Source organism: Pelodiscus sinensis, chromosome 19 (genome assembly GCF_052426305.1).
Source record: "Pelodiscus sinensis isolate ZL-2025 chromosome 19, ASM5242630v1, whole genome shotgun sequence".
Taxonomy (NCBI): Eukaryota; Metazoa; Chordata; order Testudines; family Trionychidae; genus Pelodiscus; species Pelodiscus sinensis.
In genome coordinates, this window is record NC_143070.1 from 12230203 (window position 1) to 12257915 (window position 27713).

A 27713-nucleotide genomic window follows, 5' to 3' on the forward strand; every position below is an offset into this window, starting at 1 on the left:
GCAGGAGCAGGCAGCTCCGCAGAACTGGTGCTCACGGAGAACTAGATTTTAAGTCAGCTCCCCTCGAGCAACCCCCCATCCCCCTTGCCTCTATGTGAGACAGCAAGGGAGGAAAGGGGGCTCCATGGAGCTGGCCTGTGTGGAGAGCCGGCTTAGAAGATAGTTCCCCGAACATCTCATCTCATGTCTGCCCTGCCCCCACGCTGATAGGGAGGCAGCAGTGGAGGGGGATGGGTGAGACGTGGTTCCACAGGAGCTGATACACATGGGGAGCTGTCTTAAAAGCTGCTTCCTGTGTGCACCAGCTCCTGCCTGACTCCCTCACCCTCCGTGTTGCTGCATCTCTATGAGAGGCAGCAGCCCATGGTGCGAGCCAGGCAGCTCCATGGGATCTGGTGCTCATGGGGAGGCAGCTTAATAGCTGGATCCCCGCAGACACCAGCTCCCACCTTCCCCCCCTCTTGCTGCTTCTGTTCCTGAGGCAGCCGGGGGAGGGGTGTGTGGAGGCGACAGGATTAACCAATAAGCCCAGACGTATCGGTTAATCGTGTAGCCAGCTACACACGTTGACACCCCTAGTTTGTGCTGCTGCTGGTATCGGTGCTGCCCTCTGAGGTAGCCCCTGGACAGTGGCACCCACTCTCTGGTCACCCGGTTTGGGAGGCAGGGCTGACACCCACCGCGGTGCTGAAGGAAGTGCTGCAATCCCGCCCCTCCTGCACTTCCTGCTGCACCGCTCTTGGGGCAGCACTGACGGCCGAGCGGGTGACCAGAGAGTCGTGGCTGCTCCTGGGGCGCCCAGCTCGGAGGACAGGGCCACCGCCAGCAGTGGTGCAGAAGTAGGAGTGACACCACACGGAGCCACCCTGCTTCTGTGCTGCTGCTGGCAGGGACGCCGTCGTCTAAGCTGGGCCCCTGGCCAACAGCCACTGCTCTCCAGCCACCCAGCTCAGAAGGCAGCCCCACACCCTGCAGCACTGCCCCCTTCCCTCTGCGCTGCAGCTGGTGCTGGCGCTGACTTTTGAGCTTGGTGACCTGCCAGGGGCCGCTGCTCTGCAGCCACCCAGATGGAAAGGCAGCCCCCCCGCCAGCAGCAGTGCAGAAGGAAGGGTGGCAACACCGGACCAGGCCTCCCTTTCTCCTGTGCTGCTGCTGTCAATGGGGCTGCCCCCAAACCGGATGGCCAGACAGTAGCCGCTGCTCTCCAGCCACTCAGCTGGGAAAGCCGGGAGAAATCCGACAGTTTTTAATATTTCCAAACATCTGCCCAGAGGAAGATTTGTGGCCTGAAGACAAGGTCATGGCTGGGAAAACCCAGGCGGCCAGTGACCCTGCTCACGAGCCCCCTCCCCTGGCCCTGGGACCCCCTTGTGGGTGGGGAGCCCCAGCTGGAGAAAGGCTGCACTAGGGGATTCCCCAATGACCCTGGAGACCAACAGGGCCAGGAGTTTCTGGCAGACCCTTTCCCACAACTTCCAGGGAATATGCCGGAACTAGGGCCCCATCGCGTCCCCCTGCAACCTCGCCCATTTCACAGCCAGACCGTGTCCACGCTGCTCCCTGGCACACTCCTGGGGGCTTCCCTGGGAAATTTCCCGGCTCTCTGACCGGCTGGGTCCTGGCCCAAACTAGGATTGTGTGCAATGGGGGTGGGAGCGTCCCAAGAGTGCCAATTTCACTTCCCAGCAGCCTGTGGGGCAGAGCTAGAGCCGTTCCACCCTCACTTCTCCCTGCCCCTCAGGGTGGCTCTGATCTGCCCCCTCTGCGAGTGCCCGTGTTGGGGCAGGACAATTCCTGTCCCATCCCAGCCAGGTCAGGGAGCAGCTGACGCCCCAGACCCCTCCCCACGTGGGGAGCTCAGACTCCCCTCGCCATTCCTCCATCCCCTCCTCTCCCCCCGTTGCACGTCTCCTGGCTGTGAAATGGGTGGGGCCCTAGTCAGGTTCCCAGGGACCTTTACCCCCCACAGAGCAGGGTTGGGGAACCTTTGCTGGGTCGGGGCCACTGACCCACAGAGAAATCTATGGGGGGCTGCACACAAGTGAGAAACAGCCCCCCTCCCCTCCTCAGCGTGGGCCCGCAGTGCAGGGGGGAGCCCCGACCTTCAGGGGCCGGATCCCCGCCAGCCGGGGCTGCATCCGGCCCCCTCGCCTGAGGTTCCCCACCCCCGCCGTAGGGATCTGCACTGGATGGGAGTCTCCCTGGGAAGGGCCTGGCCAGGCCTCTGACGCCCAGGGAAGGGCTGCGAGGCGCCGCAGTTGCTGGGGCTTCTGTGCCCGGCGTCCTGGCTGAAGGGCACCGGCAGCCCGAGCTCGGGTCTGGGGGAAGCGGCGCGACGGGGAGGCCCCTTCGTCTGTTCTAGGTTCAGCAGGTCCCCGAGGTTCAGCAGGTCCCTCTCTGTCCTGGCTGGCCAGTTTCCTCCTCCTCTGCCCTGGTCCCGTCTGTGACCTCGCCTGGTCCTGGTTACTGGGCGGGTTGTTTAGTCTTCAGTCTGCACCGTGACACTCCCCGTCTCTAGGCTGGAATCGTCTCCGTTGGGTCGCTGGGTCCAGCCCGCGCCTGGTTCCGAGGGGACGGCAGCTTCTCCCGCCACAAAGCCTGCAGGCTCCCAGCTTCCCTCTGGGAGAGCTTGCCTTAGGGCAGAGCAGCCTAGTGGGTGGAGTCTGTACTGGCCCCTTTTCTCAGGGCAGTTTGGCCCAATGGCCAGAGTCAGAACTTTGCCCCTTTTCTAAGGGCAGTGTGGCCCAATGGCCAGAGTCAGTACATTGCCCCTTTTCTAAGGGCAATTTGGACCAATGGCCAGTGTCAGTACATTGCCCCTTTTCTAAGGGCAGTGTGGACCAATGGCCAGTGTCAGTAATTGCCCCTTTTCTAAGGGCAGTGTGGCCCAATGGCAAGTGTCAGTACATTGCCCCTTTTCTAAGGGCAGTGTGGCCCAATGGCCAGAGTCAGTAATTTCCCCTTTTCTAAGGGCAGTTTTGCCCAATGGCCAGAGTCAGAACTTTGCCCCTTTTCTAAGGGCAGTATGGCCCAATGGCCAGTGTCAGTAATTGCCCCTTTTCTAAGGGCAGTGTGGCCCAATGGCCAGTGTCAGTAATTGCCCCTTTTCTAAGGGCAGTGTGGCCCAATGGCCAGAGTCAGTACATTGCCCCTTTTCTAAAGGCAGTATGGCCCAATGGCCAGAGTCAGTACCTTGCCCCTTTTCTAAGGGCAGTGTGGCCCAATGGCCAGAGTCAGTACATTGCCCCTTTTCTAAGGGCAGTATGGCCCAATGGCCAGAGTCAGTACATTGCCCCTTTTCTAAGGGCAGTGTGGCCCAATGGCCAGTGTCAGTAATTGCCCCTTTTCTAAGGGCAGTGTGGCCCAATGGCCAGTGTCAGTACCTTGCCCCTTTTCTAAGGGCAGTGTGGCCCAATGGCCAGTGTCAGTAATTGCCCCTTTTCTAAGGGCAGTGTGGCCCAATGGCCAGTGTCAGTAATTGCCCCTTTTCTAAGGGCAGTGTGGCCCAATGGCCAGTGTCAGTACATTGCCCCTTTTCTAAGGGCAGTGTGGCCCAATGGCCAGTGTCAGTAATTGCCCCTTTTCTAAGGGCAGTATGGCCCAATGGCCAGTGTCAGTACATTGCCCCTTTTCTAAGGGCAGTGTGGCCCAATGGCCAGTGTCAGTAATTGCCCCTTTTCGAAGGGCAGTGTGGCCCAATGGCTAAGGTCAGTTTCTTGCCCCTTTAGTCCAACCAGTGTGGCCCAATGGCCAGTGTCGGTACCTTGCCCCTTTAGTCAGGGCTGTGCAGCCCAATGGCTACAGTCCATAAGCTGGCCCTGACTCACTGGGCTGTGCAGGTCCCTGTCCAGGGACAGGAGATGGGGGAGGGGAGGTTCTATCCCCTGCGGGGGGGAGGGGCAGCTCCTCCTTCTCCCCTGGTGCCCGGTCCAGGGCCGGGTCGGGTCCGTGGCTCCAGTACCGGCGTGAGCAGGAAAAGCTCCGACTGATGCTCCTACTCCCGCTGGCAGCTCCTTCCCCGCAGGCAACACCGGCCCTGGAGCCAAGCTGGGGGTGGGGGAGCTGGTGCATCCCCGTGGCCGGGCTCCTCCTGTCCCAAGACAGCAAGGGCCTGTCATATGTGGGGCCTGGGACCCAGGGGGCAGTGGGGGCTTGGCTCTGGGCGGCGCCTCTCTAGGGCCCCCAGGGCCAGACCCCTCTGGCCTATCACTGCAGGAGCTGCTACCGCCTCCCCCCCCCCCATGCCAGCTGTTCCCCCACAGCATCCGGCTGCCCCAGGGCTCCCATTCAGGGTCCCAGGTGTCCAGTGTCCGACCAGACAGTCCAGTTTTTGTGCCCTCTGCCCGGTGAGAACAGTCAGAACTCACCGGGCATGAGCAATGTCGGGACATTCTGGTTTTCCGGCTGGGCCCCCGTCCAGTCCCGCTGTCCCTGACCTGTTCCCCTCTCCCCCCATCAGGCCTGCTTCCCACTGGCCGCCCCAACCCCCCTCCCTCCCCCGGCCAGCCCTGCCTCCCTCCCGGCCCGGCCCTCCACCCTCATCTGAGATCAAGCGTGTCCAATATTTTTTTTACTCACCTGGTAACCCTACTCCCATTGCCGGTGGGAGCCTGGGCGGGGTCATTTCCACAGGGTCCCTGGCCTGGCATCTGCCGGTGTCTGCTCTAGCAGCCCATTGCCCAGCGGGGTCCCTCACCTCTGGCCCAGCAGCAGTGGGCAGAGGGGTCAGCCCCCTCCCTGGCCGGCCGGCCGGTGTCCTTGGCTCGGCACCCAAGGGACCGTCCCAGCTGGGCTCCGAGCTCCCTACTGGGGGTTGTGCTGAGCTGGGATGGAAGGGAGGAGCCGGGGCCCATCAGTGTTCTGCTCCCAACCCCCCTGGGCCAGGCGCCTCCCTCCCCACGACCCGTGCCCAGGCTGTGCCAACGAGCCCCCATCCCCATCCCCGGCAAGCCACTCCCAGCCCTGACCCTGGGGGGGAAGGGCCCAACACAGCCCTGACCAAGGGTCCCCAGTCTCCCCTTTCCCACCCCCACCCCCCCAGTGCTAAAGGAAAACAGCCTCCCCCTGCTCGCCCATGCTCACCTCCCCGCTGTCTGCGCGCCCGTGTGGGGCTCTGCCCGCAGGTCCCCCCGCAGGGCCGGCCCGAGGCCAGACCCCGCCGTGCGGAGCCTGCAAAGGAAGAGGAGCCGGGGTCACAGCTGGGAAACCTCCCTCGCCATGGCCCCCTGCTCAGCCAATCAGCAGTGAGACTGGGAGAGGGGGCGGCCGAGAGGTCTCAGGGGACGTCCCAAGGGTTGGCCCAGGTCACCCCCGAGGGGTCGGTCTCAGAGCGATTCCAGCCCCGCCTCTTTGGGGGGCTCCCACACAGCCAGAAAGGGCTGGGGAGGGGGGGATATTTCTGAGGCTGCCCTGCCTTGCAGCTGATGTCAGGGAATCTCCATGAACTCAGCCTCCCCCCAGCTCCTTTCCCCCCAGGCCTTTGTGGCATCACCGTCCCCTCCCCCCACACGGCTGGTGTCCTGCCCCCAGCCAGCACCTTGGGACACTTGGACAATCAGAGCCCAGAGCTGTACAACCAGCCACAGCCCAACCACTGCTCATGGGCACCGCCAGCAAGTGTGTGAGCAGCCCTGGCCCTTAGAGAGACTCGGGAACTGCCCAGAGATAGGTAGGTAGAGAAACAGCTTGATCACTCCCCCTCCTGCCGACACACACACACCTCCCCCGCAAGCCCTGCTGGTCTGGGACTGATCCGTCTGCTCTGTGAATCACAGAACAGTAGAATGGGAAGGGACATTGAGAAGCCATCAGGTCCAGTTCCCTGCCCTCACGGCAGGACCCAGCTCCGTCTAGATCATCCCTGACAGGTGTCTGTGCAACCTGCTCTGAAATATCCCCAGTGATGGAGATTCCGCAACCTCCCCAGGCAATTTGTTCCAGTGTTTCACAACACTGACAGGAAGTTTTCCCAACAGGCAGAAGCATTTTCCAAATGTCCAACCTAAACCTCCCTTGCTGCAGTTTCAGCCCATTGCTCCTTGTCCTGTCCTCAGAGGCCAAGGAGAACAGTTTGTCTCCCTCCTCCTTGTGACACCCTTTTGGGTACGTGAAAACCGCTCTCATGTCCCCTCTCAGTCTTCTCCTTTCCAGACTAAACAAGCCCAGTTCTTTCACTCTCATGTTTTCTAAACTGTTCCACATTTTTGTTGCTCTTCTCCAGGCCTTCTCCAATTTCTCCAATTCATTCCTGAAACATGGTGCCCAGAATTGGAGACACGACTCCAAGTGAGGCCTAAGCAGCGCAGAGTAGAGCGGAAGAACGACTTCTCCTGTCTTGCTCACCACACTCCTGTTAGTGCCTCCCAGAATCATAGTTGCTTTTTTTTTGCAAGTGTCACACTTTTGACTCCTATTTAGCTTTTGATCCACTCTGACCCCTAGATCCCTTTCTGCAGGACTCCTTCCTAGACAGTCACTTCCCATTCTGTGTGTGTGACGTGGATTGTCCCTTCCGAAGTGGAGCACTTTGCATTTGTCTTTATTAAACTTCATCCTATTTACCTCAGATAATTTTTCCAGTTTGTCCAGATCACTTTGAATTCTGACCCTTCCTCCAAAGCACTTGCCACCCCGCCCAGCTTCGTATCATCTGCAAACTTAATAAGCGCCCTCTCCATGCCAATATCTAAATCACTGATGGAGATTGAAGAGAACCGTCCCAGAACAGACCCCTGCAGAGCCCCACGTATTAGGCCCTTCCAGCATGGCTGGGAACTATTAATAACGACTCACCGAGAGCAGTTTTAAAGAGAACAAAAGGCCGCGAGTCTCCCCTGTCAATAACCACCCACTCGACCAATCCGCAGCGGGACTGGAAGCTCGGAGGCAGCAGGAGGAGGGGAGAGGGCTCAATAGATGTCCGAAAGGACGGGCCAGGTCACCTCCAGCTCCCAGCGCTCTGCCAGCTCAGCTCTGAGTGAGGCCTCCGACCGCCCCAACACCCACCCACCCTGCTTGGTGGAGCAGGGAAAGGGGGGAAGATGCAGAGAAGGCGAGACAGAGGGAGGGGAGGGGGCAAAGGGGAACCAAACTGAGCAGGCTCCATACCTCTCTGAGGCTCTGACCGTCTCACCGGGTCCAGCACTGCCGGCCGCAGGGAAGTAGAAAACGCCGATGAGGCTCCTCCTGCCCCCGCCCCTCGGTTCCAATTCTCCATCTGGTCCCCGCAGAGACCCTGGGAAGGGGCCGCGTTGCTGCCAAACCGCGGGAATCTCTGAGCTTGCCCCGGCCTTGCGCCTCTGTCCTGATTGGCTGTTGTCAGAGTCTCTCTGTGAGGTCATCCCTGTCCCCCAATAGGCTGAGGTCCTGCCACAGGCCTTTGTGATGTCAGTGCTCCACCTACCCCTCCCCTGCAAGGCTGATGACCTGGCCCTGGCCGGCCCCTCTGGGTGTTTGAGGGGTTCCCCTGGAGCCCCACTGAATGGCAGCTGGGTCTGGGGCCGAGCCGGCTGGCCACTGATGCCCCAGGGGCTGCTCCCTCGGCCCCACCCAACTTGTCGGTCCTTAGCAGAGTGTAAGGCCAGACAAGCCCATTCGTGGGTCAATAAAGGTTGCCCCTCCCTCAGCACCTCAGACATTAGGCCACTGTAACTGGGGGAGGGGGGAATTGTTAACAGGACTGGTGTAAGCACTAGCATGGACACTATAAAGGACCCTTCTCTTCCTAGACTTTAATGTTGGTCCTTAGCTGGAATCAGGTCCTGCTAGAAACTCTTTCACACGGGTGGGACCGACTCCCTGATAGTTTTTTCCTTCCCCCACATTAACGACAGTTGATACATTGGCAAAGCGCCTCTAGCTTGTCTCATCAGCAGCACTCAACCTACTTTCCAAAGGAAAGAAGGTTCATTATCCCCATTCGGCAGATGGGGAAACTGAGGCACAGAAAGGGACAGTGTCTTGCCCAAAGTCACCCCACTGGAAAGTGGTAGACCCAGGTCTGTTGAATCCCAATCCAGGGCTGGACATGTATCCCTCGATCAGGAAGGACCATATTAGTGACCCTCTGAGCATGGGTTCTTCAGGATCTAGAGGCTGGTGACTTAGAGTGAAGGGCCCTGGAGGAACTGGAAAACATTCAGAGCCAGGGGCCAGAGATGACAAAGCCCAGGCAATGGGTCCAGTGGAGGAGCAACTAAGAGCATCAGGCTGCCCAGCTTAGGGACGAGGCAGCTACCAAGGGATCTGAGGGGCGTCTAGCAAAGGACGAAAGGTGCAGAAACACGTGGCTAGAGAAGTGGGATTGACCTGTTCCTACAATATAAACCAACAGCACAGAGGGAGTGGGGGTGTCAGCAGATGAAGCTAGTTATGCTTATAAGAAGGACACGGGATCTTTTTCAGGGGAAAAGGCAACATACTGTGTTAATTGAGAATATACTAGAGAAGCAGTGAGCATCTAGACAGACACATACACTGTGGCCATGTCTACACTACCAGTTTTCTCTGCAAAAAATATACTAATGAGGGATTCATTTGCATGAGCCACAATCTCATTTGCATATTTCCCTGCAGATCTTGGTGTTCCTCATAAAGAAAATGTATTGTTTGATGTTTCTCGGTCTTAAAAAGTTTAAGAAACACTGATCTAGACTTAAGGCAGCAAATGTGTTCTTCAAAAGAGAGCATCCACATGGCCAAAGTGCATCAAAACAACCATCTGATTTTTCGACAGAGAGCATCCACACTGATTGGACACTCTGTAGCATTTCATTTGGGATTACTGTGGACGGGGTGGCCACCAGGGCATCTGTGCTTTTTCCTGGATGCCTCTTCTTTCAAAAAAAAATCCATCTTTCTTGTCCACACACGTCTTTTTCTGAAAAAGGCGTCTTCCTTTAGAATGAGGTTTACTGCTGCCAGAAAAAACCCTCTGTTCTTTTGATTACCTGTCACAAGAACACAACTGCAGTGTGGACGTAAGTGTTGTTTTTCCAGAAAAACCCTGCCATGTAGATGCACCCTGAGGCTGCTGGAATGGGGTGGGGGATAGGTTGGGTTGTTACTTTCCCTTCTGGCTCCAAAGTTTCAAAAAGTTTAAACCTAAAAATATTCCCTCCAGCTCTGAGCTGGGTGTGTTGAAAGGGTGGGGCTGGGCCCTTGGACTGCAGAGTCCCAAAGCTGGCCTGCCCATGAAAACACCCTGCCCCTCATGGCTTGTTGCTGATTGAGGGGCTGCTGCCATTTCCAGGCCTCATCACCAGCTGCTGTGACCTTAACCCTGGGAGCCTGTGTAGCTCAGATGGTCCCAGCCAGGTGGTTAGATACCCGTCGAGACACAGCCACGCCGAGGCTCCTCTGCACACACAGTGTCACTGAAAGAACTCAAGGGGGTTGGTTCCTATCTCTTGTCTCAGTCTAAATCCTTTTGTGTCTGTGGACCCCCTGACTGCGAATTAGTGTAAACTGCCAGTGGGAGTCGGGAGCCACAAGGGCTGCTCACTGTGGCCACAGGCTAGGCCTGTCCCCGTCCCAGCATCTCTGGGCAGGAGCCAGGTACAGGCCAGGCAAAGGGTGCTGCAGCAGATCTGGTTGTGGGCTGGGGAGGGGGGTACCTCACTGGTAGGAAGGGGGGCAGCATGGCAGGTCTGGCAAGACTGTCCATGGCTGGGTTCAAACTGGATGGGGCGCCCCAGCCCTGGCAGGTCTAGTCTTGGGCTAGGTTCAGGTCAGGGAGGGGGGCCCTGGTTGCAGTTGGTCTGAGCCACAGCAGGTCAGGAACCAGGGATGGAGGTTTGTGGCACCACCAGCCACCCCACAGGTCTGGGCACTTCAGCTGGGTTTGGGCTGGGATACCCCACCTGCAGCAGAGATGTAGCTGGGGGAGGGGCACCCCAGTCATGGCTGTGTTCGAGCTGCAGCAAAGTTGGGGGCGGGGGGCTTCTGGCCACAAGAGATTGGGGCTGGGTTTGGACCCCTCCTGTGGCCATGGCAGGTTGGAGCCCAGCATGGAACACCCCAGCCACAGCGGAGCCTGAGTGGGTTCCCATAGAACCTGTGAGATGCTCAGTAGCCTGCTCTGTCCAAAATGTGGACCCTAAATAAAACAAGCCGGCTGATATTTTTGCACAGACTGTGACTGAGCTCTGGCTAGTGAGGGCCCCACTCACCAGCCTGCCCTGCTGCCCAGTCTACCACGCCCACGAGCCGACAAATGTTCCCGTCCACATGGGGCTTTTAGTGGCAAAACCTCTCCTGCAAAGAGGATCAGCAGAAGATATACAAATGAGAATGCGATTTGCATATCTTCTACCGCAAAAAATGGCAATGTAGACATAGCCAGAGAGGGTGGGAGAGCCAGATCTGAGAATTGGGGACAAGTCAAATCTGAGGAGAAATTTGCCAGTGAAGAGTTAATGGCTTCCTTTGCCTTTCCTCATCCGCTCACCCCAAGGCTGTGTCTAGACTGGCAAGTTTTTCCACAAAATCAGATGATTTTGCAGAAAAACTTGCCAGCTGTCTACACTGGCCGCTTGAATTTCTGGAAAAGCACTAACGATCTCATGTAAAATCATCAGTGCTTTTCCGGAAATACTATGCTGCTCCCCTTTCGGCAAAAGTCTTTTTCCGAAAGACTTTTGCGCAAAAGGGCCAGTGTAGACAGCACAGTAGTGTTTTCCGCAAAAAAGCCCTGATTGCGAAAACGGTGATCAGGGCTTTTTTGCGGAAAACCGCATCTAGATTGGCCACGGACGCTTTTCCGCAAAAAGTGCTTTTGCGGAAAAGCATCCTGCCAATCTAGACGCAATTTTTCCGAAAATGCTTTTAACGGAAAACTTTTCTGTTAAAAGCATTTTCGGAAAATCATGCCAGTGTAGAAGTAGCCCAATGGTTTCCCTCCAAAAGAGGAAGTGGCTATAGCTGAAAATGGAATGAGAAATGAGCCCCCAGACGGAGGCAATGTCTTTCTCCATATTCAAGTACAAAAGCCAGAAGGGGGTGGGGGGGGGGAATCTAAGAGAACTTTAGTTCAGCCCTGGATCATTTAGAAGGAAAGAGGGACCAGCCCTTCTTCCATTTTCTTGTTAAAGCATCATCTAGACAAGGGGAAGAAAATCATTCTGGACCAGATGTTTGAGGTCTTATGTCTGAAAAGTCAGATCGGTGCCTAGAAGGGTTTTTAAAAGAGCCTGAACACCTAATTCCCATTTAATAAATGGACTTAAGCACATAGACCCAGATCTGCAAAGGTATTTAGGCTCCTACCATCCATTGATTTCAGTGGCGATTGGGAGACCAAAACTTTTGTGGATCTGGACACTGGACACTTTTCAAAGTCACTAGTCCCCTATCTGTAAGTGCCCAAAAATCTTTACAAATCTGGCCCTTTCTGCTTAATTATCCAGTAGTATTTAAGACATCCTCAAATCTTAAAGCCTTCCTCTCTCATTATCAACTACAGAAATTCTCCAATGATCATCTTTTCCCTTATTTATGGGAAATTAAATTCCTTCCTTTCTATTAAACAGGAGAGGATTTTCTTTCTCAGGATCAAATATGGATATAAAAGCCTTTCCAATTGGATCCTTTCGTTCTTAGCATTGAACATTGCTTTCAAATCTCTCCGATTTTGCCCCATTCTCTCTAACTATAAAATACCAATCTAATATTTCTTCAGATATTGACACTTTTTTAATTTTTATATATCATCCAAAAAACCCACTCAAACTTTTTCCCTTTTCTCTGTAATTCACAAACATGGATGGTTTCGGAGCTGACCCCATTAAGTCCTGCCACCTCTGCTTTTGGTAGGAAACAGTTGCCCTGCATAATTTCCCCACATACTGGATTTGAGGGTGTGTTGGGGATTAAACTGCCTCTGACCAACTACCATATGTGATTAAATCCCTTCTTCTCCTTCAGTTCTTAGTTACTGATCTGAAATACTTTCTGCCTAGTATCTTTTCTATCTAATGTCCAAAAACTCATCGAAAATGCCTTCAGCCCCTTTTCTCACTAATAATGAAATACTGACATAAAATCATCTCCGATTTGATTCCCTTTCCTCTCTAATCCATGACTGTTGATATGAAACCCCTTCAACAATCACTTTTCTCACTATGTCTTTAACTTATATCTATAGATATAGAGTCGAGATTTGTGTGCCTGTGAGGCTGTCTGCGTGTCTGTCTGCAAGTCATCTATTCAACAACTCCTCCTAAGCAGTAAGAGGTAGAGCCACAAGATTTGTTATCCTTCAGCAGCTTCCTCTTATCCTGGCTTAAAGCAAGTTCAGGGTTTCTTTGTTCAAGGAAAACAGGGAGTGTCAGGACCAGGCCTGTTTTCCACCATAACATGGAAAGGGAGGGGCACAGAAAGAGGGACGCGATACCGAGAGTGGCCACAGAGGGGCAGCGAGCCCACAAGGAACAGCTATATTGCAAAGAGACCACTGGGGCCAGCGGTACCACCGAAAACGTAGCCAGTAAGGCTGGGGCTCCACCATCTGGCCTGCCACCAGACCAGGTAAGTAGCCCCGCAGCCCCTGGCCTTCCCTATCAGCGATCCCCCAGCCAGATTTAGACAATGTATTTTATTACGTATTGAAACATTCACGATTAAAAGTTCAAATTATATTCAAACTATCTAAGTCCCTACCCGTGTTTTGCAGAAGTGAAATGTTCCTTACGGCAGGTACAAATAAGGTAGAAATACGTGCGCCCATTTTAAATCAAGCCATTTTGTCTGCCAGCCCATCAGATACGTTCCCTCTCCTCCCCGCCCCCTCCCCAAACCCTTTCCTCCCTCAGCCTTGGCTGCAGAGCCAGAGTCGGGGAAGAGAATAGGCCCCTCTTGGGGTTGTCCTGGAGGAGAGAGAATAGACCCTGGCTGGGAGGGGGGAGGGAACCTGGAGGTAGAAAGAACAGGCCCTTGCAGGGCTGGCTGGGGGAGAGAGAACAGGCCCCCAGCCTCCTTCACCCACCCCCCACCATCCTCAAGTCCCTGCCCTGAAGGACCCAGAAAATGACGGGGAAGTCGGCTAGTGATCAAATATTGATCTAAACCCACTAGGGATGTGACCATTTGTGTGTTCAGGGGAACGTGTCACCGCTGACACATTTACATGTGGGGGGGAGGCGGCCCGGTTGCCTGGTTGCCTGGGTGCAGGGTTGCCTGGGGAGCTCTGGCCTGCCCCCCTCACCCTGTTGCTGCCTCTGCACAGGAAGTCCCAAGGTGAAATGACTTGTTTTCCGAAAGTCCATTTGTGAATTGCTGCCAACTGGTGCTACATGGCACTGATCAGGGCAGCCTATGATGCGCGGAGCCTGCACCACTACCTGGACCACAATGCGGCTACCCTGAAGCGGCCACACTCTCCGCCACCCTGCACCAGCCTGCACCATTCTGGGCCAGGCTGCCTTATGCCCCCGCTACGACCGCAGGTGGCTGAGCCCTCGCGTGCACCCACCAGGCCCCTCTTTGATGCCTTCCACACATGCACTGCAGTGTGCAGCTGGAGGAGGCGGCGTGGGCAGAGCTCTCGCCTGCTGTGCTGCTCCACGTGGCTGCTGGCTGCGGACGAACCCCGCACTAGCCCAGACCTTGTGGGCTCCACTGAGTTCTCGGAAGCAAAAAGCTTCTGCAGGGGGCGCTCGGGCAGGAAGCACTGAGGCTGGTGCCGTGGCTCTTGACTCAGGGACGAGCGAGGTGGGAAAGGCTGATCTGAGCAGTTCCACTGGCAGGGAAAACAGGCAGCCGTGGGGAGAGGACGAAATGTGCAAACGGCTTTTCTGCCTTTCACCTAGAGAGGCTCAGAGCAGCCCCTGACACTCTGGAAAGGCTCAGGTACGATGCTGAAAAAAGACCAGTCCGGCTTCCCCAGGGCCAATTGTCCAACACTCCTGTTACAAAACTCCTCCTGCTGGAGTCTCCTTAGCTGCTGTAAGTGCATCGGGTTTGCTGCAGATCCAGTGTCCCTCACTGGCGCATCGCAGGCTGCTGACCCTGTTCTCGTTCAGATACGCGCAGTCGCCATCTCCTCCGATCCCGAACCTGCAGGGCAGAAGCCAGGGAGCGGGTGTGAGGCAGGAGCCGGGTGTTTCCCGTTGGTCACAGACAGGGGGCGACACTCGCACATTCCCAGCCCCTCAGATCCCTTCCTGCACCCGCAGCAGGCGCCAGTCCTGCCCCCAGCCGAAGGGGGCAGTTCCACAGGGGGCAGTGGGGCCAGGCGAGGTTCTAAGAGGAACTGGCCTCCCTGAAGCATTTACGCCGAGGGGATGTTTTAACCCCAGTTCCTGCTCCCCACCCAGCTGCCCCAGCACCCAAACTGCCCTGAGCATTGGCTCCAGGGGAGCAGCAGTGACACCGCACAGAAGAGCTGGGGCCAGGGCTCATCCAGCACTTGCCATCAGCTCTCAGGCCAGGCGCCCAGCAGACCAGGCTGCGCTGGGGAGGCTGGAGCTAAACGGCAGCAGCACAGACCCCGGGGCCATGGCGTGACCCAGCCGCTCACACCCAGCTTCCCACCAGAGCTGGACCCAGCACAACCCACCAGGGCACAGGGCGGGATCCCGGCCCACAGGCAAACCCTCCCCCACTGACCCATCCTGGCTACTCAGTGGCAGGTGCCGGGCTGGGAGGAGGCCCAGCACCACTCTGGGCAAGCTGGGATCTCCCCACCCCCAGACCTCCAGCCTCTGGCTCTGGGTGGGCCAAGACGTGTCCCAGAGCCAGGCTAACCCAGCCCCCACCCACCTGATCACATGGCTGAGGGAGCAGGCGGGGAGCCACCAGCACCCTGCCAGCAGAGCTGGGTTGGGATGGCAAGGAGGTAACCCAGAGCATCGTGGGTGGTGAGTGGGGGCCTCCTGCCATGTGCCCACCTCTCCTGCTTATCTAAGACTGAAGAGGGGGAATAATCAGGCCCAATAGAGAGGAGGCTGCTTAACTTGTGAAAGGGACGAGCAGAACAACTACTGGCATAAGAATTTGCATGGAGCATGTTTCTTTGCGTATTAGGATTAGCTGGCGTGTTTTGCTTTGTCTTAGTAACTTGCTTTGAGCTGAGTGATTTCACTTGCAATTGTGTCTGTTAATTCTGGTCATTACCACGGTTTGCCTGGCATTGAAGTTGATTCTAGCCGTCTAACATCCATGAGCCTCAGAAAGCACGAGCGACCCTCCAGTCACGTGGTGCAGAGGTAAATGTGAGCACCGGGTTACACACTGTTGGCTGTGCTGCACTTTCATTGCCGAGTTCCTTCAGAACTCCCTCCTGAAGTGACACGTACCCAGGCAACACGGGGAGAGCTGAAACCCTCCAGCATTATTGGGTTTTCTGCCTTTGTAGCCCCTCTCATCTCTCTGGGCTTCTCACAATCACACACCTGACCAGCACGGGGAGGTCATTGGCACTTCCCTACTGCTGTGCCCTCGGGGGTCAAGCAGGGAATTTCTATCTAGAGATTTCATGGTGCAGCTTGTGGTGAGATTTTCACTCCCCACCTCACCTCCAGCAGTGAGGCCTAATCTGCCATTCTAGGATTCACACCCTGCGATTGGCTCAGGTGGGGGTTGGGTATTTGAACCCACCCAGCTCCCACTGAAATCAGACTCTCAGGCACCCAGAACTTAACACTGTCCAGCCCTTTCCATGTTGATGCCTGGTTAGAGTCAGACAGACGAGGAGGCTTTGGCCCATCACCAAGCGAGAGACACCGGCTGGCACCCGTCACTATCACCCCGAGTGCTCTCGGGCTGCTCCCACAGCACCAGCTGGTGGCTCGGCCTGAACTGGGCACCTCACACACCGGGGACCCAAAGCCCAGGGAGCTCACAGAGAGGGGAGGGGGGCAAAGACTCACCAGTTGTTGAATTCGGTGCCATTGGCCCATTTCCAGGGCTGTCCTGGGTCCCTCCAGAGGCTGATCCAGTGGTCGAATTTGCCTTTGTAGCGCAGCAGGAAATCCTAGAAGAGCGGAGGGGGGGGGGTGTCAGGGCCTGACCCTGCTGCTCCCCGGCTCTGGGCAGGGAATCCCAGGGGAGCACAAAGGGGTCTGAGTGTTCCCAGGGGGTAGCTGGGGATTTGCCCCTCCCCCTTGCCCAACTCTAGGTAATTCAGTATTAACCCCCCCACCAAATCCAGCTCCCCCCACCCCGACCTCTCCAGGGCTGGGGCTGCTCTTGGGAACTGCTGGGTCCAAGCTCCCCCAACCTCCCATGCCGGGCCAGGCTCTGTGTGAAACCCTCCCCTGACAGGCAGCTGTGCTTCCTCCAGCCCTCCCCAGGGAAGGGAAAGGAAAGGCCCAGCTGATCAGTGCAAGGGATGCTGGGAGGGGCCAGGCCTAAGAGGACCCTTCCCCCACCCTCAGCTGGCTGCTCTTCCCCTACCCAGGGGCACTGGCTCTTCCAGCCGCGCTGGGGTCTCAGCCCCCTCCAGCCCCAGGCAGCCCAGCAGACACTGGGGCAGCCCAGCCCCAGAGGGGCATCTCCTGCTGAGAGGCCTGACAGTGGCTGATCCTCTCCCCCCCTCCACTGGTCACTGACACCAGAGGGCTCTGGGCCCAGCCCGGCTGGGCATTCAGTGGCTGGAAAGTCCATTGGCTCTGGGCTGCTCCTCCCACGCAGGGCAGAGCCCAGGCCTGGCCAGTGTGATGAGTCTCTCACCATTTCCTGCTTGTTGTCGATCCCAGCCAGGGAAGCCCCCAGGGCAGAGCAGCGGCTCCGGCTGTAGGTCCAGTTCCCTTCCCCCTCGGAGAAATAGAAGCATTTCCCCTGGTAGCCCACCCAGGTGTCCAGGCACGCGGGGCCCTGCACAGCTGGAGAGCGGCCAGATAACGACACTGAAATGAGACAAGAACAGGTGGAGTGAGAGGGGACCTGCGCCCCAGGCTGCTGAGACTCCTCTGACCTTGGCAGTGCAGGGGAGGGCAGGAAGAGGGGACATGAAGGAGCCAGGGGAATGCTGGGAATCCAGCCCCCAAGGGCGTTACCTGTCTCTGGTCTCACTGGGCCACTGTCTCAGTTCACGTTCAACAGGGAAGCAGATGACCAAGGGCTCGTGTGTCTAAGCCCCCCAGGCTGCGGGTCAGAGCAGGAGGTGAGCAGGGTAGGGGGCGGGGGCCAAGGTCAGGGCTGGCAGCCAGCAGGAGAGCGACGATGGGTAGGAGGCGGGTTCAGCAGGGTTGGCCAGGCCAGTTCCCCAAGTTGCTCCACTCGCCTGGGCTGCCGGGCTGCCCAGGAGGGGGCTGAGGGGAGGATGGAACAAACTCCCTGCCCTTCTCCAGGCTGAGCGCCCGCTGCCCGGAGCTCCCAGCGCAGCCAGACGCAGGGTGAGGAAGACGCCTGGCGGGAGATGTTTGCAGGGCAGGAAGGGACACGCCCAGCCCGGGGGCAGGGACAGCTCAGAGCAGCCCAGGCACAAAGGTATCCCTCTGTTGAATGTGTGACAAAAAGGTGAATAACAGATGAAAGCAACTGAAAAAACTTTAAAAAACAATGGACAGTCCTGAAGCACTTTAGAGGCTCTCATGAGCTGTTGTGGGGACAACCCACTTCTCAGATGGTGCCCATGAAAGCTCATGATACCATCTACATGTTTTGTTAGTCTCCAAGGTGCTGCAGGACTAGTCATTTAAGTTTTTCCAGAGGACAGGGGTATAAAAGTTGGCTCATTCACAGCAGCTGAGGGGGAGGTAAAACTACCAAGAGAGGAAATAGTCTTTATAGTAAGATAACAAATTTAAATCATCATTCTGTCCTATTTGGATTGTATTGAAATTGCAAATGAATTGCGGTTCTGCGGTTTCTCTTTATAATCTAGTTTTGAAGGGTTTTTTTGTAGAACATACATATTTTTATTATACACACACACTCTCTCTCTCTGGGTATGTCTACACTGCCACCCTAGTTCGAACTAGGGTGGCTAATGTAGGCATTCGAACTTGCAAATGAAGCCCGGGATTTAAATATCCCGGGCTTCATTTGCATGTTCCCAGGTGGGCGCCGTGTTTAAATGCCCGTAGTTCGAACTACCTGCCTGTGGCTACACGCCGAGCTCCCATGCACAGGGGACAGCCACTCCCGGCATGGTCAGGAGAGTCACTAGCGCTGCGGGGCCCTGCGCTTCCCAAGTTAAGGATGTTAGCAAGGAGTCGACTACCAGTAAGCATAAGCTTACTCGCTCCCCTCCCCCACCCTTTGCTGCTTCATTATGACAGGCAGCAAGAGGGGTCAGGGGAAACTGGAGCCAGTGCTGGGGGAGCCAGCTTAGCACTCTGTTCCTACCAGCCCTGTCTCTGTGGTGCCACCTGCCCCCACTCCTGCTACCTCTAGTAAGAGCAGTGGGCGGGAGAGGGGAGGCTGCTGTCAGTCAGCCCCTTGTCTGCAGGGGTCCCAGCAGGGAGCTGGTCTCCCCCATGGACAGGGGCTGCTCCCACCAAGCAGCACCTGTTCACAGAGGCCCGCACTGGCTGTGAACAGGGATGGATGGACATTTCCCAGGAGCCCCCCTGTTCCGGGGCGGGAGCCAGACAGGCCAGGAGGAGACGCTGTGACTGGGGCAGCCCCAGGGGGGTGGGACGTGCAGAGAGGGGGTGGGCGGAGGGGAGGCTGAGAACTCACCTGCCAGGGCAATAACAGTGACAAGGAGACCTAAGAACACAACTCCAAGGGTGACTCCGGGGGCGACTGTTCGCTTGTTGCAGTTACAACGATGCCCTGAAACAGAGGGACCCGTCAGGCAGGGCCGTTGACAGCACCATGCTGGGGCTGCCCTAGAACTTGCCCTGTTCTGTCCCTTGCACCTCCCACCAGATGTTCTGGGAGAGGCACCCGGGGGCTCAGGCAGGCTGGGGCTGGCAGAACAGCCTCTCCCCTCCTCCCCCGCCCAGCACTGCCAGCCAGGCTGGCACCAGGCCAGTGAGCTCAGGGCACAGAGATAAGGACCCGCATGTTCCGGTGGCAGGAGCCCCCACCCAGCACCCAGCACCCGTCCCTGCACACGGGGTCTCACCCGAGCACCACGGATGAAGGGGGAGACAGAGTCAGGCCAAGAGGGGCCAGGTCTGTCACAGGAGGTCTGACCCACCAGCCCAAATGGCCCCTGCCCCGCCACATGCCCAGCACTGTGCATGCCAGCCAGCCACTGGGAGCCAGGGATCGGAGCCTTGAAAGCAACAGGGGGACCCAGCCCCTGCTGCCCACAGACAGGGGTTGGGAAATTGTTGCTGCCACTGGGAGCCTGCCCCCCCATCCCCATCAGTCTGTCTCTCTCCAGCCCATTCCCAGGCACAGACACCTGCCCCCCACCCCACCCCCGATTACCAGCTCACTGCCACTCCAAGTGTTCACTGCCCTCACCATGCTCCTGCAGTGGCACTTTGCTCTCAGCATCTCCCTCTGCTTCTGGCCCCATGGTCTCTCAGCCAGGCTCAGTTCTTCTCTGCGTGATGGGGCTGATGCAGAAGCAGCAGCAAAGCTCCAGCTGGACAGGTCCTGGCCTCGACTCCCTCCCTGCTTCAGACCCCACGGCCAAGCTGGAAGCTGAGATGGGACAGGTCAAGGGTGGGGGAAGGAGGATTTGGGGCATCTCAGTCCCAGCCCAGCCCAGCAGCCCCACCCCAACCAGAAGTGATACCAAGGTGATTAAACCCCGTAAATCACAGAACACTGGCATTAGATGGGATCTCGAGAGGCCATAGAGTCCAGCCCCCTGTCCTAGGGGCAGGAACCAGCACCATCTAGATCAGTGGTTCCCAAACTTTTCAGCATCACGCCCCCATTTTGATTTTTGAGAAACCCTCATGCTCTCCCGCTTAAAAAAACAAAACAAAACAGTGAAGGACCCTTAAACCCCAGGACCTGTGTAAAAAAAAGGCATGTGTTCCAGTGAACACCCGAGCCAGGAAAAACAGAAAATACCAGACCTTTCACATGGTATTTTCAGATTTTTTTTTACCTGATGGACCAGGCTCTTTCTTGGTCTGGGGGGGAGGGGGGTAAGTGGAGGGGGGCTGGGACACCTCTCCCCCCCTGGAATCTCTTCCTCCCCCCACCAGGTTAGGAACCTATGATCTAAATCATCCCTGACAGGTGTCTGTCCAACCTCCAGGGATCAAATTTCTACAACCTCCCTGGGCAACTTATTCCAGTGTTTAACCACCCTGACAGGCAGGAAGTTGTCCCGCATGCTACATGGGGACTGCACAGCCGCTTGATGGCCGCTGAGCAGCGCAGAAGTCAGCCGAGCGCCAGGTCCGGAGGCGAAGGACCTGACTCAAGGTACAGCACCGCCCAGACGCAATAGTCAGGAGGCAACAGCAGGTCCCAGAGGCAAGAGCCAGCATTTCAGTTACAGAATCAGACTTTGGGTTACTATATATATGATCCCTGATGGCTGCTGCCTGTCACCTTCTTATCGGCCAGGGCTTTGCAGATGAATTCCTCAATTACCTGCTCCATTACCCTCCCATCCCCCTCTCCACCCCTTCAGAGATCGGATCTACTCCTGAAACCCCACCGGGCGGGCCCACGAGTGACTGGCACCCACGAGGGGGGAAGAGCCCCCCCCAACAGAAGCTAGCAGCCCGGAGGGGGGCCGCCATAACCAGCGCTGTTTCCTGCCCGGGGAGGGGGGGGGGGAATCATGGCCGCCTAACGCTGGGAACTCACCGCGGCGTGTGGCCCGACAGCTGGGGACTGAGACACTCTCGAGTCTCTCTCCCGCCCCGTATGTTCGGTGGCCTCCTACCCGTCCCGCCCCGGAACAGGGGGGCTCCTGAGAAATGTCCATCCATCCCTGTTCACAGCCAGTGCGGGCCTCTGTGAACAGGTGCTGCTTGGTGGGAGAAGCCCCTGTCCATGGGGGAGACCAGCTCCCTGCTGGGACCCCTGCAGACAAGGGGCTGACTGACAGCAGCCTCCCCTCTCCCGCCCACTGCTCTTACTAGAGGTAGCAGGAGTGGGGGCAGGTGGCACCACAGAGACAGGGCTGGTAGGAACAGAGTGCTAAGCTGGCTCCCCCAGCACTGGCTCCAGTTTCCCCTGACCCCTCTTGCTGCCTGTCATAATGAAGCAGCAAAGGGTGGGGGAGGGGAGCGAGTAAGCTTATGCTTACTGGTAGTCGACTCCTTGCTAACATCCTTAACTTGGGAAGCGCAGGGCCCCGCAGCGCTAGTGACTCTCCTGACCATGCCGGGAGTGGCTGTCCCCTGTGCATGGGAGCTCGGCGTGTAGCCACAGGCAGGTAGTTCGAACTACGGGCATTTAAACACGGCGCCCTCCTGGGAACATGCAAATGAAGCCCGGGATATTTAAATCCCGGGCTTCATTTGCAAGTTCGAATGCCTACATTAGCCACCCTAGTTCGAACTAGGGTGGCAGTGTAGACATACCCAGAGAGAGAGAGTGTGTGTGTATAATAAAAATATGTATGTTCTACAAAAAAACCCTTCAAAACTAGATTATAAAGAGAAACCGCAGAACCGCAATTCATTTGCAATTTCAATACAATCCAAATAGGACAGAATGATGATTTAAATTTGTTATCTTACTATAAAGACTATTTCCTCTCTTGGTAGTTTTACCTCCCCATCAGCTGCTGTGAATGAGCCAACTTTTATACCCCTGTCCTCTGGAAAAACTTAAATGACTAGTCCTGCAGCACCTTGGAGACTAACAAAACATGTAGATGGTATCATGAGCTTTCATGGGCACCATCTGAGAAGTGGGTTGTCCCCACAACAGCTCATGAGAGCCTCTAAAGTGCTTCAGGACTGTCCATTGTTTTTTAAAGTTTTTTCAGTTGCTTTCATCTGTTATTCACCTTTTTGTCACACATTCAACAGAGGGATACCTTTGTGCCTGGGCTGCTCTGAGCTGTCCCTGCCCCCGGGCTGGGCGTGTCCCTTCCCGCCCTGCAAACATCTCCCGCCAGGCGTCTTCCTCACCCTGCATCTGGCTGCGCTGGGAGCTCCGGGCAGCGGGCGCTCGGCCTGGAGAAGGGCAGGGAGTTTGTTCCCACCCTCCCCTCAGCCCCCTCCTGGGCAGCCCGGCAGCCCAGGCGAGTGGAGCAACTTGGGGAACTGGCCTGGCCAACCCTGCTGAACCCGCCTCCTACCCATCGTCGCTCTCCTGCTGGCTACCAGCCCTGACCTTGGCCCCCGCCCCCTACCCTGCTCACCTCCTGCTCTGACCCGCAGCCTGGGGGGCTTAGACACACGAGCCCTTGGTTATCTGCTTCCCTGTTGAACGTGAACTGAGACAGTGGCCCAGTGAGACCAGAGACAGGTAACGCCCTTGGGGGCTGGATTCCCAGCATTCCCCTGGCTCCTTCATGTCCCCTCTTCCTGCCCTCCCCTGCACTGCCAAGGTCAGAGGAGTCTCAGCAGCCTGGGGCGCAGGTCCCCTCTCACTCCACCTGTTCTTGTCTCATTTCAGTGTCGTTATCTGGCCGCTCTCCAGCTGTGCAGGGCCCCGCGTGCCTGGACACCTGGGTGGGCTACCAGGGGAAATGCTTCTATTTCTCCGAGGGGGAAGGGAACTGGACCTACAGCCGGAGCCGCTGCTCTGCCCTGGGGGCTTCCCTGGCTGGGATCGACAACAAGCAGGAAATGGTGAGAGACTCATCACACTGGCCAGGCCTGGGCTCTGCCCTGCGTGGGAGGAGCAGCCCAGAGCCCAGAGCCAATGGACTTTCCAGCCACTGACTGCCCGGCCGGGCTGGGCCCAGGGCCCTCTGGTGTCAGTGACCGGTGGAGGGGGGGAGAGGATCAGCCACTGTCAGGCCTCTCAGCAGGAGACGCCCCTCTGGGGCTGGGCTGCCCCAGTGTCTGCTGGGCTGCCTGGGGCTGGAGGGGGCTGAGACCCCAGAGCGGCTGGAAGGGCCAGTGCCCCTAGGTAGAGGAAGAGCAGCCAGCTGAGGGTGGGGGAAGGGTCCTCTTAGGCCTGGCCCCTCCCAGCATCCCTTGCACTGATCAGCTGGGCTTTTCCTTTCCCTTCCCTGGGGAGGGCTGGAGGAAGCACAGCTGCCTGTCAGGTGAGGGTTTCACACAGAGCCTGGCCCGGCATGGGAGGTTGGGGGAGCTTGGACCCAGCAGTTCCCAAGAGCAGCCCCAGCCCTGGGGAGGTCGGGGTGGGGGGAGCTGGGTTTGGTGGGGGGGGTTAATACTGAATTACCTAGAGTTGGGCAAGGGGGAGGGGCAAATCCCCAGCTACCCCCTGGGAACACTCAGACCCCTTTGTGCTCCCCTGGGATTCCCTGCCCAGAGCCGGGGAGCAGCAGGGTCAGGCCCTGACACCCCCCCCCTCCGCTCTTCTAGGATTTCCTGCTGCGCTACAAAGGCAAATTCGACCACTGGATCAGCCTCTGGAGGGACCCAGGACAGCCCTGGAAATGGGCCAATGGCACCGAATTCAACAACTGGTGAGTCTTTGCCCCCCTCCCCTCTCTGTGAGCTCCCTGGGCTTTGGGTCCCCGGTGTGTGAGGTGCCCAGTTCAGGCCGAGCCACCAGCTGGTGCTGTGGGAGCAGCCCGAGAGCACTCGGGGTGATAGTGACGGGTGCCAGCCGGTGTCTCTCGCTTGGTGATGGGCCAAAGCCTCCTCGTCTGTCTGACTCTAACCAGGCATCAACATGGAAAGGGCTGGACAGTGTTAAGTTCTGGGTGCCTGAGAGTCTGATTTCAGTGGGAGCTGGGTGGGTTCAAATACCCAACCCCCACCTGAGCCAATCGCAGGGTGTGAATCCTAGAATGGCAGATTAGGCCTCACTGCTGGAGGTGAGGTGGGGAGTGAAAATCTCACCACAAGCTGCACCATGAAATCTCTAGATAGAAATTCCCTGCTTGACCCCCGAGGGCACAGCAGTAGGGAAGTGCCAATGACCTCCCCGTGCTGGTCAGGTGTGTGATTGTGAGAAGCCCAGAGAGATGAGAGGGGCTACAAAGGCAGAAAACCCAATAATGCTGGAGGGTTTCAGCTCTCCCCATGTTGCCTGGGTACGTGTCACTTCAGGAGGGAGTTCTGAAGGAACTCGGCAATGAAAGTGCAGCACAGCCAACAGTGTGTAACCCGGTGCTCACATTTACCTCTGCACCACGTGACTGGAGGGTCGCTCGTGCTTTCTGAGGCTCATGGATGTTAGACGGCTAGAATCAACTTCAATGCCAGGCAAACCGTGGTAATGACCAGAATTAACAGACACAATTGCAAGTGAAATCACTCAGCTCAAAGCAAGTTACTAAGACAAAGCAAAACACGCCAGCTAATCCTAATACGCAAAGAAACATGCTCCATGCAAATTCTTATGCCAGTAGTTGTTCTGCTCGTCCCTTTCACAAGTTAAGCAGCCTCCTCTCTATTGGGCCTGATTATTCCCCCTCTTCAGTCTTAGATAAGCAGGAGAGGTGGGCACATGGCAGGAGGCCCCCACTCACCACCCACGATGCTCTGGGTTACCTCCTTGCCATCCCAACCCAGCTCTGCTGGCAGGGTGCTGGTGGCTCCCCGCCTGCTCCCTCAGCCATGTGATCAGGTGGGTGGGGGCTGGGTTAGCCTGGCTCTGGGACACGTCTTGGCCCACCCAGAGCCAGAGGCTGGAGGTCTGGGGGTGGGGAGATCCCAGCTTGCCCAGAGTGGTGCTGGGCCTCCTCCCAGCCCGGCACCTGCCACTGAGTAGCCAGGATGGGTCAGTGGGGGAGGGTTTGCCTGTGGGCCGGGATCCCGCCCTGTGCCCTGGTGGGTTGTGCTGGGTCCAGCTCTGGTGGGAAGCTGGGTGTGAGCGGCTGGGTCACGCCATGGCCCCGGGGTCTGTGCTGCTGCCGTTTAGCTCCAGCCTCCCCAGCGCAGCCTGGTCTGCTGGGCGCCTGGCCTGAGAGCTGATGGCAAGTGCTGGATGAGCCCTGGCCCCAGCTCTTCTGTGCGGTGTCACTGCTGCTCCCCTGGAGCCAATGCTCAGGGCAGTTTGGGTGCTGGGGCAGCTGGGTGGGGAGCAGGAACTGGGGTTAAAACATCCCCTCGGCGTAAATGCTTCAGGGAGGCCAGTTCCTCTTAGAACCTCGCCTGGCCCCACTGCCCCCTGTGGAACTGCCCCCTTCGGCTGGGGGCAGGACTGGCGCCTGCTGCGGGTGCAGGAAGGGATCTGAGGGGCTGGGAATGTGCGAGTGTCGCCCCCTGTCTGTGACCAACGGGAAACACCCGGCTCCTGCCTCACACCCGCTCCCTGGCTTCTGCCCTGCAGGTTCGGGATCGGAGGAGATGGCGACTGCGCGTATCTGAACGAGAACAGGGTCAGCAGCCTGCGATGCGCCAGTGAGGGACACTGGATCTGCAGCAAACCCGATGCACTTACAGCAGCTAAGGAGACTCCAGCAGGAGGAGTTTTGTAACAGGAGTGTTGGACAATTGGCCCTGGGGAAGCCGGACTGGTCTTTTTTCAGCATCGTACCTGAGCCTTTCCAGAGTGTCAGGGGCTGCTCTGAGCCTCTCTAGGTGAAAGGCAGAAAAGCCGTTTGCACATTTCGTCCTCTCCCCACGGCTGCCTGTTTTCCCTGCCAGTGGAACTGCTCAGATCAGCCTTTCCCACCTCGCTCGTCCCTGAGTCAAGAGCCACGGCACCAGCCTCAGTGCTTCCTGCCCGAGCGCCCCCTGCAGAAGCTTTTTGCTTCCGAGAACTCAGTGGAGCCCACAAGGTCTGGGCTAGTGCGGGGTTCGTCCGCAGCCAGCAGCCACGTGGAGCAGCACAGCAGGCGAGAGCTCTGCCCACGCCGCCTCCTCCAGCTGCACACTGCAGTGCATGTGTGGAAGGCATCAAAGAGGGGCCTGGTGGGTGCACGCGAGGGCTCAGCCACCTGCGGTCGTAGCGGGGGCATAAGGCAGCCTGGCCCAGAATGGTGCAGGCTGGTGCAGGGTGGCGGAGAGTGTGGCCGCTTCAGGGTAGCCGCATTGTGGTCCAGGTAGTGGTGCAGGCTCCGCGCATCATAGGCTGCCCTGATCAGTGCCATGTAGCACCAGTTGGCAGCAATTCACAAATGGACTTTCGGAAAACAAGTCATTTCACCTTGGGACTTCCTGTGCAGAGGCAGCAACAGGGTGAGGGGGGCAGGCCAGAGCTCCCCAGGCAACCCTGCACCCAGGCAACCAGGCAACCGGGCCGCCTCCCCCCACATGTAAATGTGTCAGCGGTGACACGTTCCCCTGAACACACAAATGGTCACATCCCTAGTGGGTTTAGATCAATATTTGATCACTAGCCGACTTCCCCGTCATTTTCTGGGTCCTTCAGGGCAGGGACTTGAGGATGGTGGGGGGTGGGTGAAGGAGGCTGGGGGCCTGTTCTCTCTCCCCCAGCCAGCCCTGCAAGGGCCTGTTCTTTCTACCTCCAGGTTCCCTCCCCCCTCCCAGCCAGGGTCTATTCTCTCTCCTCCAGGACAACCCCAAGAGGGGCCTATTCTCTTCCCCGACTCTGGCTCTGCAGCCAAGGCTGAGGGAGGAAAGGGTTTGGGGAGGGGGCGGGGAGGAGAGGGAACGTATCTGATGGGCTGGCAGACAAAATGGCTTGATTTAAAATGGGCGCACGTATTTCTACCTTATTTGTACCTGCCGTAAGGAACATTTCACTTCTGCAAAACACGGGTAGGGACTTAGATAGTTTGAATATAATTTGAACTTTTAATCGTGAATGTTTCAATACGTAATAAAATACATTGTCTAAATCTGGCTGGGGGATCGCTGATAGGGAAGGCCAGGGGCTGCGGGGCTACTTACCTGGTCTGGTGGCAGGCCAGATGGTGGAGCCCCAGCCTTACTGGCTACGTTTTCGGTGGTACCGCTGGCCCCAGTGGTCTCTTTGCAATATAGCTGTTCCTTGTGGGCTCGCTGCCCCTCTGTGGCCACTCTCGGTATCGCGTCCCTCTTTCTGTGCCCCTCCCTTTCCATGTTATGGTGGAAAACAGGCCTGGTCCTGACACTCCCTGTTTTCCTTGAACAAAGAAACCCTGAACTTGCTTTAAGCCAGGATAAGAGGAAGCTGCTGAAGGATAACAAATCTTGTGGCTCTACCTCTTACTGCTTAGGAGGAGTTGTTGAATAGTTGACTTGCAGACAGACACGCAGACAGCCTCACAGGCACACAAATCTCGACTCTATATCTATAGATATAAGTTAAAGACATAGTGAGAAAAGTGATTGTTGAAGGGGTTTCATATCAACAGTCATGGATTAGAGAGGAAAGGGAATCAAATCGGAGATGATTTTATGTCAGTATTTCATTATTAGTGAGAAAAGGGGCTGAAGGCATTTTCGATGAGTTTTTGGACATTAGATAGAAAAGATACTAGGCAGAAAGTATTTCAGATCAGTAACTAAGAACTGAAGGAGAAGAAGGGATTTAATCACATATGGTAGTTGGTCAGAGGCAGTTTAATCCCCAACACACCCTCAAATCCAGTATGTGGGGAAATTATGCAGGGCAACTGTTTCCTACCAAAAGCAGAGGTGGCAGGACTTAATGGGGTCAGCTCCGAAACCATCCATGTTTGTGAATTACAGAGAAAAGGGAAAAAGTTTGAGTGGGTTTTTTGGATGATATATAAAAATTAAAAAAGTGTCTATCTGAAGAAATATTAGATTGGTATTTTATAGTTAGAGAGAATGGGGCAAAATCGGAGAGATTTGAAAGCAATGTTCAATGCTAAGAACGAAAGGATCCAATTG

At 56.9% G+C, this 27713-nt stretch overlaps 2 protein-coding genes across 3 annotated transcripts; one reads left to right on the top strand and one right to left on the bottom strand.

Moving 5' to 3' along the window:
* Nucleotides 1–12577: 12577 nt before the first annotated feature.
* LOC102455716 (C-type lectin domain family 2 member B-like) lies at nucleotides 12578–19794 on the bottom strand. 2 transcript variants are annotated; one of them, XM_089770556.1, is made up of 5 exons: nucleotides 19363–19787; nucleotides 18625–18720; nucleotides 16669–16844; nucleotides 15867–15970; nucleotides 12578–14052 (listed from the first exon to the last, which is right to left on the bottom strand). In XM_089770556.1, the coding sequence occupies exons 1-5, from the start codon at nucleotides 19415–19417 to the stop codon at nucleotides 13905–13907; spliced, it is 579 nt and encodes a 192-aa protein (XP_089626682.1). In that variant the 5' UTR covers nucleotides 19418–19787; the 3' UTR covers nucleotides 12578–13904. The 2 variants fall into 2 exon arrangements, with proteins under 2 accessions (XP_089626682.1, XP_089626681.1); XM_089770555.1 differs by having other exon boundaries at nucleotides 18625–19794.
* On the top strand, nucleotides 19452–26713 carry LOC106732356 (C-type lectin domain family 2 member D-like). The gene is made up of 4 exons (XM_075913339.2): nucleotides 19452–19566; nucleotides 22441–22616; nucleotides 23322–23425; nucleotides 25240–26713. Exons 1-4 carry the CDS (start codon nucleotides 19452–19454, stop codon nucleotides 25385–25387), a joined length of 543 nt encoding a protein of 180 aa, XP_075769454.2. The 3' UTR covers nucleotides 25388–26713.
* Nucleotides 26714–27713: the final 1000 nt, after the last annotated feature.

What these genes read in the sequence shown, in the direction of transcription:
- LOC102455716 (XM_089770555.1), bottom strand. Translation starts at nt 19,261, where the DNA reads ATGGGGATGGGGGGGCAGGCTCCCAGTGGCAGCAACAATTTCCCAACC. An exon ending in CACTGTTATTGCCCTGGCAG is followed by an intron (nt 16,845 to 18,624) that starts GTGAGTTCTCAG and finishes GTCTCATTTCAG; the next exon opens with TGTCGTTATCTGGCCGCTCT. An exon ending in TCGACAACAAGCAGGAAATG is followed by an intron (nt 15,971 to 16,668) that starts GTGAGAGACTCA and finishes CCGCTCTTCTAG; the next exon opens with GATTTCCTGCTGCGCTACAA.
- LOC106732356 (XM_075913339.2), top strand. Translation starts at nt 19,452, where the DNA reads ATGGGGCTGATGCAGAAGCAGCAGCAAAGCTCCAGCTGGACAGGTCCT. An exon ending in TCGACAACAAGCAGGAAATG is followed by an intron (nt 22,617 to 23,321) that starts GTGAGAGACTCA and finishes CCGCTCTTCTAG; the next exon opens with GATTTCCTGCTGCGCTACAA. An exon ending in GGCACCGAATTCAACAACTG is followed by an intron (nt 23,426 to 25,239) that starts GTGAGTCTTTGC and finishes TCTGCCCTGCAG; the next exon opens with GTTCGGGATCGGAGGAGATG.